Here is a 12,634-nt window from a genome sequence, read left to right as displayed (position 1 = left end):
AAGCAGGAGTAAAGCAGGACTAAAGCAGGGCTAAAGCAGGGCTGAAGCAGTGCTAAAGCAGGGCTGAAGCAGGGATAAACCAGGGCTAAAACCGGACTAAAACAGGGCTAAAACAGGGCTAAACTAGGGCTAAACCAGGACTAAAGCAGGGCTAAACCAGGACTAAAGCAGAACTAAGGCAGGGCTAAACCAGGACAAAAACAGGACCAAATCAGGGTTAAAGCAGGGCTAAGTCAGGATTAAAGCAGGACTAAATAGTTTGCGGCTGAGTCTTAAATGTTTTCCCTGTGTCTGGTTGTTTATGGACAATCTAAAACATGTACAATCGCCTGACCTGGTACTCTTAACCAGGACCATGGCTCGGGATTTGCAGTCGCCCACAGCCTCTCCTGGAGTGAAAAATACACTTTTTTGTTGTTTTTGGGTAACTTTTTTGGGGTAACTTTTTTGACGCTCTTTTGTAACCTTTCTGTTGAAGCTTTTAGATTTGGGTAAAGCCAAACTGGGTGGGGGTTCAGAGGCTAAATGATTTATGAAAGCTCACTGACGTCCAAGGACCACTACACAAACATGTCCGACTCCGCTGTAGACACAAACATACACTTAGACCAGAATCCAGCCACTGCACAGATCTAATAGTTTATGACTGGTGCATTAAAACAAATGATTTAGACTTGAGCTTTTTTGCCGTTGAAACCTACCCGGCTCTGAAGCGTGTTGTCTTAGTATCAAGCTACAGCCTTTAGTCTGCCCTGGCTTAGCTCGGCCTATGGTGGAAACCAGTCCAATAAAGATCGGATTAACAGCTTTACCATCATGCGGTTAATCTGTAAAATAGCACATAGGATTATATTCCGCAGACTGTTTCCTGGAAGTAAAGTTATGGTTTCCTGGGGCCTTGATGACGCCAGCTGCGAACATGGCTCAGTTCTTTAGAGATTAAAAAGAAATACTGCAAATACTTGGCTAAATTAAAGGGCATTCTTGTGTTTTGAGGTCATGCTTTACTTCAGTCGGTGCCACAAAGGTCCCGGGTGTGATTCTGGGACCAGGTGGAGAATCATTATCGCTTTTAAGAGACGCATTATCCATATCGCCAGGGCCGGCACTAGCCAATTTGGGGCCCTAGGCATGATTGAACTCTTGTGCCCCCCTAAAAAAAACAAAAAAAACTGAAGTTTATTTTTTTGCTGTGTTTTTCTCCCCCCAATGTAATAATATTCTGTATTAGCAGTTACAGTTAATATGTATGTACTACACATTACTGTTTAAAAAAATGTAGCTGAGTTACTCTACTTTGAGTTTCTTTTGGCAAAATATAAACTGAAAATAATAACAATGCTACCGAGCAAAAATGCAGTCACAGATTTCCTTTTCCTTCCCATTCCCCCGTTAGCTACACACACCAGTGGCCATTATTCGGGGGGAGTTTGGCGTTTTTTCGTTCATACATTAAAATGAATGAACTTGAATTATAATGACTAATATTTTCCGGTATTTTGTATGGTCATATGTCACTGAATTAAGTAATCCCCCGACACTGAATATTAATATATTTAAAAAAAATAATAATCTGAGCATGTGCATTCATGAAATGTGCACACAGCATTTATATTGTTGGAGGAACCTCTACTTCTGAAGAAATGTACGAATTTTCACTGCAATGTTACCGGAGGCGTAGAAGGACCAGGGAGGGGTCGTTTGGAAGCTTGAAATGTCTAGTTTCCAACAAAAACGAGTCTCTATCTCACTCTGTTCCAAAGTTATGTCCGAAAAAATAATCGATGTTGCAGATGGCGGGAGGATGGTGGACCTCATGGGGTTCAAAAATGAAAGTGCAATTCGGTGCCCCTTCTAGCAAATGGCCGTCTGAGTCGCCTATGCCCAGGGCTGGCTCTGCACATTGCAAGAGAAGCCCCAAAACTCAGTCAGTCAATGTAATCTTTGGTTGCCTAAAAACATGGGAAAAGGTTAGTTTTAGTCATGGTTTCCCAAATTTAGCTACATTTTAGCCTTGTTTTGGTCTAGATTTAGTTTTTTTTGGTCTTGTTTTGATTAAAAAATAACAAAATTGCAAATGATTTTTGTCTAAATTTATGGTAGTATTCAGGAAAATTGTCTAATATTGCACATTTTTTTCATCACCTCTTGCAGCCCTAACCAAAAACTGGAATTAAAGGTCAGCTTTGTGGCCATGACTCCCCTGAAAACAAAGATCTTGAGCCTGGATGTTGGTGAGCAGTACCTTGATGGAGTGGTAGGTGGTACACATAGAAAACCACAGGGAGAATCCACACAGAAAGGCCCCTTATAGGCCTGGGACATAAACCGGAGACCCTCTTGCTGTGAAGCGACAGCCCTGACTTAAACCTAAGCACCGTCTTGACAGGAGGTTTATTTCGCCGATTCCGCCTTGTCAATGTTTCCAAGTCATTTGGGGCTGAACTTTCCTGAACCCTGGTGCGTTTAAGTAAATTAGTCTGGCTTTACAAGATTACAGACGTGCCCAGGTTCATTTCGACTCAGGCATGTGTTGCTTGTCATTAACACCTCTGCAGATTTGTCCGGGACTTTCTCCCCGTGCTTTTCCTGCCCGTGCTCTCCCCCGCGGCAGCCCTCGCCTCGCACGCAGCCAAGTCAAATTAACCAAAATGCCCGCGTCCCAAAATTCTTTCATTATTTCTCCTGCTATTTGAGGACATGAAGGAAGGCCGGTGTAATTGCATAATATCAAGTTCAGCAGAGTGTATTCAAACTGAACTAAACAGGGGATAAAGCAGATCCAAATGAGGGCTGAACAAGTCTAAACTTGGACTCAAGGCTCGTACAGGTAGCAGAAAGGGGAACTTAATGCTTTTTTATTTAATTTTATTGCCGTAATATTATAAATGTAATGCCACAAACGCTAAAAAATCATCTAAAAATCCTCCATCAGAAGAATGAAAAGGAATTTTGAGTCTATCTCTGGAAACGCTTCATATGTTTCATTCATGTTTAAAGACAGTTAAGGGGGAAAACAATTTGGAGAAAAATCAAAACTTTCTCAAATTATTCAAAAACTGCTTTAACAAACGCTGAAGTATTGATATAGTTTTCTACTAAATAAAGATACAAAGACATGGTGAGGAGCAAAGTGGTTCAACAGGCCATAAATACATAAATAACAGAGAATGCTAGCATGATGCTACATGTTAGCATCGTGCTAATGCTAACGCTATGATTGCTGTTTTTCCGCTTCTACTGAACAATCTGTTGTGGAAACTATCCATATGGACTCAATTTAGACTTGACTTTGTTTGTATATGATAAAAAAGTTCATATTCCACCAGAAAATGGCAAAAAAGAGTGGAAAATTGGATATCCCTAAAGATTCTGTTTTCCACCTCAGCGAAGCCACGCCCCCTTCTATGACGCGGCGCCGTCTGTATCTATTACACAATTTATGACTTTCATTATATTAAATTCCCCATCCATGAACTACAATGTCAAATTTAATCGAAGCATCCCAAGTCCAGTTTCCATGTTCAGGTTATATTTCCACTTTTTCATCTAGTTTTCATTTCTAGATTATCAGGCTGTAAAGGCGTCGTAGCATGTTGTGTTTTTTTACTCATTAATTGTCCGTGAGAGTAAATACTACGCTGACAGAAAAGGCAAAGGGAGAGAGGGATATTGTACATCCAATTACGCAATGGAGATAATTTTTTTCACTCAAACTTGGCTGTAAATACTGTTTAAGTAGCGCTAACCTGCAGTTAGCTTTGCCTGTTAGCCTGCTAGCTTCTTCTTCATGATTCCATAACACTTGTATTACCCGCAGAGGGACTATGAAAAGGATTTATTAAGGCAAACAAGTTACTTAGTAGCCAATATCTATCTATAAACCTTAAAACCTATTCCTTACAGACCACCCACTATTATTTGACTTTTGGTGCTGTTCAGCTGATAAAAATGTTTTATTCTTAGTTTTAATGTAATTGTTTCATCTTCCAGAGTTATTATTTCTGGTCATTTGTTCCTCGCTCTATAAGACAATGCTCTTTTCATGCTGGCCTAGTTTAGCCTTTACTTTGTCTGACCCACGACAAAACAAGCCAAACTAGGCCCAAACCTGGAACTAGAGCGGGCCTTGAAAGCCATTACTTTAACATTCCTGCTCCTGTGTTATTGAATAACCATAGAGGAAGTATCTATATCCGGATCGGTTTTAGGACCACACAGGAAACTTGGGCAGCGTCGCACAGACCGGCCTCGAGCTGCTCCTCAAAAAAGGCCTGCAGTTCTCAGACGTTTACAGCCTGGACCAGGTCAAGAGAGCGCTGTTCTCTGGCACCGACCGAGGTATTTCCCTGTCTGTTTGTCTTGGTGCGAAACCTACAGATCTTTCCTGTGGATTCACTTGGATACAATGGTTTATGCACGATTCAACACTACATCGCAACAAAAGTAATATTTCTGACTTAGAACGGCATGAACCAAGAATCTGTCAAGCTATTTAGTTTTTCTTATTTGAGCTTCCATTTTTCGACCTGTTTAAATAGATCTCTGACTGGCTGCACAGCGAGTGTTCAACTTTTTTTTCTCCCTCTGCGAATTACATTTTATAAATTAAAGTAGTGATGTAGCAACTAAATAAATACATGATGAACTAACACTTAATTCATCATGAGCAATTCTTAAAGGGACTGTACTGAGTTTAAAAATGTTCAAATTAAGTATTTTACTCCCCCTACATGTCCCAGCCATGTCTAAAATTCTGAACTGTCACTCAAAAAGGTGTTAAATCAGGTCCGAAGTGCCGTTGTGCACGAGTTTAACCCCTTAACTCCCACCTGAACCGAGCACATTTTCTCCAGTTTGGCTTTACCTCAGTCCAAAAACTTCTGGAAAAAAGCTGTGGAAATAGCAACAAAACTGAGACGAAAAAAATGATGGAAATGTGACAAAAAAGTGACGAAAAATTGATGAAAAAGTAGCAAAAATGTCACAAAAATGTCACAAGAAATTGACCAAAAATTGAAAAAAAAAGACAACAATGTGATAAAAATTTGACTAAAAAATTACAAAAATGTGATAAAAATTTGAAAAAAAATGTACAAAAATGTGACTAAAAAATGACAAAAATGTGACAAAAAATTACAAAAAAATTACAAAAAAGTTACAAAAATGAGTTGAACACCCAACAAAAAAATGATGGAAAAAGAATCTGATGACGTGAGGAAAAAGATCCTCTCGGTCCAGGCGGGAGTTAAGAGGTTAATATAGAAGCTGCAATTACACATATGACCTGAGATGGCAGTAGTGAGTATAAAAATGAACTCCTAATGAACAGTTCTTCATATACTTCACTTGTTCATTATTAAGTAGTTATTAAGTGTTAGTCACACTTAACTAATGAACTGTTCATGATGAATTAAGTGTTCACTCATCATCTTAAAGGGGCTAGATGCAAGTTCGTCATTTAAGGCCAATCAGTTATATATTTTTAAGTTAAGTCATTATACAGTTGGACAACAAAATTACGCTCAGGTGACTGAGCACGTCGCCATTGTGGACAAACCAGAATGATCAGCATGTTTTTAGAGGAAGGGAAAACTGGAGTACTGCTTCAGTGCTCCTCTGAAACGGTGCACCGCCTCCACTTGTTTCAGAGCGTGGTGTCCTGCACTGTGTGGCTTAGCTGCGAGTCTTGCCAGGATACCTCCTCGTTTGTCCCTTTTTGCTTCCTGTAGCTCCTCTTGTGACGCCTCCACTGTGCTGCAGGCGTGGGAGGCTCTTGGTGCCTCTTCAGTGTTTCAGAAGAAGACATTTTTAGGTCTCAAATGTCTTTAGCTCATAAGCTAGCTGTTTGTTTACTTTTAAAAATCTTTCATGGCTAGTATGAACTCTCTGCAGTTAAAAACCCCACCAAACCTCACAAAAACACAGTAAAGATGTACAAAAGTATCCAGTTAAACAATATGGAGCACAGAATATACAAATGAAGTTCCCAGAATAAGGCAAAAAAACACAATCTACCAAGGGAGAGGAAAGTTGCTGCTTGTTTACGTGCCGCCATGACATTGTTACAAATTGATTGAGTGAATTGATTAAAAAACAACATCTCATTTACATGTAACTTAAAATTGTATCATGAATCTCTAATTAATGGGAGTAAAATGGAAGGAAATTGAGAAGATCCTGACTTTTTGTATAGGCTATGATGGCAAATAAAGTAAATCTCTATCAGAAGGAAGACCTATTGTGCCGGCCTTAATGTTCAAACTTCACCAGCTCCCCCCGCCACACTGTGTTCCCTTTCTCTCTCACGTCCCTGATGCCAGCTGGCTCTGCTTCCTCCCCATTCATTAGAGTAATTATGACCGCGCAGAACAACTATGTGATGTCCTTTCATGCGTATCTTACTTCATAGGGAAAAGTTTCCAAAATCCGTGCGTTTATGGCATTGTCAATGTAAAATTATCAAGGAGACGTATGATTGGATAACGTTATCAGTGATGATCAATTCCTTTGCACAAAACAAGACAGTTTTTGGACTCTTTCGTTTACATCATGAAGCAAATTAGCGTTTTGGCTGCAGTGTTCAAAGGCTCCGACGGCAAATCATCAATGTTTCAAATATTTGGTTGTAGGAGTTTTCAGTTCAGTTCAGTTTAGCTTAGATGGTGATTTTTTTCTTTCTCAGATAAACCCAGGAGTCAGAATACGCATCATGTTGAACCTGAGAGATGGGTTGAGTGGCCAATAAGTGATGTGTAATGTTATTTTACCCAAACATAAGGGAAAAGTGATCATCTGAACAATTATTTAAGTAAGAGTGGAACAGTATTTGCTAAAAAAAAAATAGGCCTTTAGTTCTTAGTAACTTTGTGTAAAATGTGATTTATGTTTTGAAATATTCCGACTGTCAAGATATACATATACAGTACAGTATGTAGAAATTCTGATATTTTTTTTGTCAATATAGCATAACAACAGAGATTGCATAGAATTATAAAGGTCAGTGGGAAGAGTGACAAAAGTTGTACACCTCTGATCTTAACAAAATGGCTTCAAAAGTGCTATTTTGTGATATTAAGACATTTTAATGCTGATTTTTGAGCAGGTTTGGACTGTTTTGAACTAAGATTGCCAATGGAACAAGCACCAACTAAAAGAAATTAACTTGAACGCTTAAAATAAAACAAAAACACTCGAAATGAGAGAAAAAAAAGTCAAATGTGAACAATCATTCTTGTTCTCTTGGTGAAAAAGACTCACAGAGACAGAGTGCGGTAGGAAAGTTTTTATTGGATGAATCATGATTGGGGCTCGTACCGCGGCGTAAGATTTCACTGACGATAAGAAATACACGGCGATGATGAATGATAGACAGAATCTTCCCCCGGACACTGGTGGCGGCAGAGGATGAGACTTTGAATTGAATGGAATAAGCTTTATTATCCCTCATGGGGAAATTTCTTGTGGGCACATAGTACAGGTGCAGCAAAACAAACATAGACGTAATACAGAAATGGGCTAAAACAACATCCATCCATCCATCCATCCATCCATCCATCCATCCATCCATACATACATACATACATACATACATACATACATACATACATACATTTTCTTCCACTTATCCGTTCCCAGGTTGTGGGGGGCGCTGTTGGAGCTGCCCAAATCACATTGCGCCAGCCCCTATGGCTCCTCCTGCAGGTGGTGGGTCCACGGAAGAACGGCCTCACGATTCAACCCGGGCCTGTTGGTCTCTCATAAGGGGCGTCTGAACCGCTCTTTGTCTGACCCGTCACCTCGGACCTGTTTGCCATGAGAGACCCTACCAGGGGCACGAAGCCCCCGACAACAGAGCTCCAGGATCATTCAGGCACTCAAACCCCTCCACCACGTTAAGATGGCGGTTCCAGGAGGGGAGCTAAAACAACAATCAGTGCAAATTAATATAAATAATAGTCAAATAAAAATCTAATTTAAAAAATGCAGAGTTGTACAATGTTATAATAAAATTTAAAAAAAACACAAACTCGATCACCCAACCCGGGATGATCGGTCAAATGACCGCCAATGACGAGCAGAGCCAAGGAGAGGCCAGGCAGAGGAGGGGCGGAGGAGGGTCGCAGCACAGCGGGGAAACGGCCGAGTGACCGGGGAGCTTAAGAAGATGATGGGTAAAGCTGCCATTGATGAGGTGATTAATGAAGGATCCAGGTTGAATTTCCACTGAAGCTTCATTAGTCCAAACCTGCTCAAAATGGCCACAAATTCCAATAATTTAAGCACTTCTAAGTCATGTTTGTCTTAAGATGAGATTGCATTTTTTCCAGTAGTCATCTTTAAAATAATATCGCAGAAGTAGAACTCAAAACTACCCTGTGATAAACACTCACTGATCATTACCAATGCCAAATATTACGACGTTAGACAATCTCAATTGAACCAAACCTAGTAAATTACGGCTTTCTTATCCTGATTAATGAAATCGTGTTTTTGAGTTTTGCCGCTCTGATATGGCTGTTTGACTGATCGCTCGCTCGTTTCATCAGTTTCCCCCTTTTTTCAACAAACCCTGGGCACATCACTCACTCAGCAGACGTTTACACACAGCCCCATAAAGGAAGTACACGCTTAGGCTTTTACGTGAGGCTTTAGTCGTTGATTAAATATTGGCACGGAGCAGCAGCCCTCGCCTCCTTCGAGCTGAGTGAAGTCGTCATCACTCCCGCGGCAGGAGCACTTTCTCTCCCGCAGCTCCCCTCCTCACCCCTCTTCACTCGGGGCCGTTTGAAGTCCCGGGACAGCCTCCTCTCCCGGAGCGGTGTGTTATTTAAAAGCTCCTATGCATATTGGACTGTAACTGAATCAGGCTTTCAGAACTGTGTGTGTTGGATCGGTATTTCATCTGTATGTGTCGATTTGTCCGTCTGACCCATCCTTCATCCCAGATCTTGAGCCATATCTTGCTCTGGAGTGAATCGCTGCCCCTTCTGTGAAAAACTTGGATGAATGTGTGTTTGTGAGAGGCATTTTCTATTCAATAACATGCACTGTCCCGAATAAATTAAATAAACCTGAGACCTTTTTGCCACTCAGACACAGTGCCGCCAGTGTGGAGCTAAATGGTTATAAGCAGCATCGCTATTAGCAGCAATATGCTAACAGCAATTTCAGTTGTTTCCCGAGGCACAAAAAGGCCACATTTGCATACTGACTCCTGATTGGTCAAATTCATGCCCACGCCTGTGAGACACCTTTTGTAAACTCCATTATCCTTATGGTTAAGGTGGGGTCAGGTGCACGGTTAGTTTGGATTAGTGTCTGCTGCTAATGTCGGCCAATCAGGGAGTCAATATGGGAAAAAAATATTCCTTCCCGGAGCTATTTCCAGTAGGTTGCGAGCAGTGTTGTTGGGATTACGCCACAAAACTCCGGAATACTGAAGAAATCTAGTTTTTTACTGTACCTTATTTCAAAAGTAATGTGATTACTGATTAGTTACATTAGCTCTAAAAAAGGATGAAGGGCTGTTTAGCTGTTTAGGCTGTTTAGCTTTGACCCACTGAGCTTTTCACAGTTAAGAACGTCTTGTTTCTCACAGAACCGACAAAGGACCACGCAGATGGTAGAGCAGGTCGTCTCATGATCGGCAGGTCGGCGGTTTGAATCCCGATTCCTGAAGGTGCACACAGACAGTGTGTCCTTGGGCCAGACACTTCACCCACTTTTCCTCCAGTGTCTGTGTACATTAGTGTATGAATGAGAGACTGAATGGGTGACTCGTTCCTGCTGTAAAGCGCTTTGAGTGTCTAATGCAGGTGGAAAAGTGCTGTATAAGTTGAGATCATTTACCATTGCCATAATATAACTACCACTTTTGCTATTGTGATCCCATTATAGCGCATTACTCTGTTACGTAAAGGGACTATACAGAGTTTAAAGTATTTTCCTTCCCCTACATGTTCCAGCCATGTCCTAATGTGTAGAATGAGCCCAGACCTGTTCACCACAAATGCCTCTAAAATCCTGCACTGTCACTCAGAAAGGTGTTACTTCGGGTCCGAAGTGCCGTCATGCATGAGCTTAATATAGAACCTGCAGTTACGCATAAGACCTGAGGTGGCAGTAGTGAGTAAAAAATGGCCAACTTGCATCTAGTCTCTTTAAAAAGTAATCTTATTACAGTGACACTTGGCTTTCACTTTCTTTTGCTGATTTATCAACTGAAATGACAGGAAAGCACTACTTCTGTTTGAGTCAGCAGGTCAAATCATGTCTTTGATCATGATTTCAGCTTTAAAGGCTGACTGTGTTCAGTTCTTAAAATCAACAACTGTCTGTGCTGAATAACCGTATTTTACATTGTATTTAAAGGCACTATACCTAATACTTTTCAAGTAGTGAAACAAAACATTTTTGTGCTTCTTAATGTAAAATTTGTGGAAACACTGTTCATCTAATTAGTATAAGGCATTTGTATCAATTTCATGATCTTACAGGCGAGTTATAGCTTTGCTGTGAAAGTGACCCAGAAAAGTTGTGAAATGTGCCGATAAACTCTTCTCTGTGAAGAATTGGATGCTACAAATATGTTAGGAATGAGTTTGGACCACAACAAACATTTTTAATTAGTGGCTTCCTCTTTAATTGTTTGTAATAAAAAAAGTGAGGTCGGGCCTTAACAGATTCTATAGTTGTTCTTGTTGTCCCGCTCCCTGTTCGATGTCACACTTATTAACAATGGGCTTTTCCAAGTGTGTTTTTGACAAAGGGTCTCCTAAACGACCTGGTTTAAAGCTTATAAAGGTTACTGTAGTGTGATGTGGTTTAAACACAAAGGCTCATATCTCAAAGGTCCCATACGTTTCTCCTGGGCCGCCCCATAATTGCATCGCACACGTTCACCAGCTGGGACAGGAATCCGCCGCTCCCACTTCAAAGGTCTTTAATATATGGCTCCACAGTTTAGCTTCTCTCCCCTGTGCGCTGTCCCGCGCTCATTTCTCTTCCCGCCGCTGTTTTCCAGAGTACGAGGAGGAGTGGAGCGACTGGGCGCCCTGCAGCGTGAGCTGTGGACACGGCACCCAGAAGAGGACGCGCTCGTGCGGGTACGCCTGCGTCGCCACCGAGTCGCGCACGTGTGAGCTGCAGAGCTGCGCAGGTGAGAGACGGGACAGGAGTCTGAGGAATCAGTCACAAACACACGCCATTAGCAGATCACACAGGCTGCAGTTAGTTAGGCCATGTAAAAACGAAGACTCGCCACTTTTGTCCAGTGTTTAAAATAGTTGTCACGTTGTTCATTATTTGTTATTTTTGCTTTTGTTAAAAATTGTGTTGTCAATTCAGTTTCACCAATTTTGACATGCAATTCACAATTTCATTTGGATAAAAGGCCAATTCAAAACGTTAATTGGCAATGCAGTGTTCAGTTATATTCTACATTAAAATGTTAAAAATGCAGAGCAAATTACCATAGAATTTTTAAAGTAAAAAGTACTCTTACTTGTGTGAAATATTCGATTGGGTACATCTGTAAGTGATTAGAGCTTAAAGGGACTACACAGATTTTAAAAATGCCAAAATTATGTATTTTCCTCCCCCTAAATGTTCCAACAATGTCCTAATGTGTAGAATCAGCCCAGACCTGTTCACAACTGCCTCTAAAATCCTGCACTGTCACTAAAAAAGGTGTTACTTCGGGTCTGAAGTGCCGTCATGAAGGTGCAGTTGCATGCGCGACCTGAGGTGGCAGTAGTGAGTATTAAATGGCTAACTTGCATCTAGCCCCTTTAATGACATAAAACAGTTTCTAAAAATGTAATATAAACTTCGATAAGTTTTGGTGCGCCTTATCTTAACCCCTTGCCCCCACCTGAGCCAAGTGCATTTTCTCCAGTTCAGCTTTACCCAAATCTAAAAGCTCACAGCCTATATTCGACAAATTTTTGCCACATTTTCATCACTTTTGCCTTTTCGTCATTTTTGTTTGCCACTCTTTTGTTGTATTTTCATCGTCATTTTCATCTCATTTTTGTTGCTCTTTGGACACTTTGTTCAAGAAGTTTTCAGATTTGGGTTAAGGCAAACTGGAGAAAATGTGCTTGGTTCAGGTTGAGGTTAAGAGATTATCCTTCAGGAAATATATCAGAACTAAAATGGAGGTGAAAATGAACAGTTCAATATTATATTAAAAGAAAACTTCTTGTTAATGATAATTTGCTGTAAAAGGTTTAAATTGTGTTTTCGCTCTATTTTTTTACTTTTCAATGGATCATTTTCTAAATACTTAGCTGCACCTTAGCATTTAGGGGGTACTTTGAGCAGAAAAGAGGGCCTCAAGGGGTACGCGAGACAATAAAGTTGGGCACCAATGCTAATCTATGCTAGTAATAAACACACGGTACAATATTTATGTGGAGTTTCCAAATGGATTTATATCATAAAGGTGCCATGTGCAGTAATAAAAGGATGTTTTATTCACACCTATAAATATAAATGTTTTTCATTTCTCTCCTGCAGTCACGATGATGCCAACGGCAGACACGACTTCTCTTCCAGCGACAAACAGCACTGAGTCTCTGGACACGAGTATGTATTAATCATAGTTTGGCAATATCTCAGTAATTTATGC

General features: G+C 40.6%; 1 protein-coding gene across 1 annotated transcript in view; it reads left to right on the top strand.

The window, feature by feature from the left end:
- The window catches only part of ism2a (isthmin 2a), a 43,041-nt gene that overhangs the window by 27,816 nt on the left and 2,591 nt on the right, over positions 1–12,634 (top strand). Inside the window, exons 4-5 of the mRNA XM_079573527.1 lie at positions 11,027–11,161; positions 12,523–12,591. Coding sequence (XP_079429653.1) covers positions 11,027–11,161; positions 12,523–12,591 — 204 coding nt within the window. The remainder of the gene's footprint in view (positions 1–11,026; positions 11,162–12,522; positions 12,592–12,634) is intronic.

This window comes from Gobius niger (genome assembly GCF_951799975.1).
Source record: "Gobius niger genome assembly, chromosome: 16".
Taxonomy (NCBI): domain Eukaryota; kingdom Metazoa; phylum Chordata; class Actinopteri; order Gobiiformes; family Gobiidae; genus Gobius; species Gobius niger.
The sequence above is the reverse complement of the archived record's forward strand: the minus strand, read 5'-3'. Positions and strand labels throughout refer to the sequence as shown.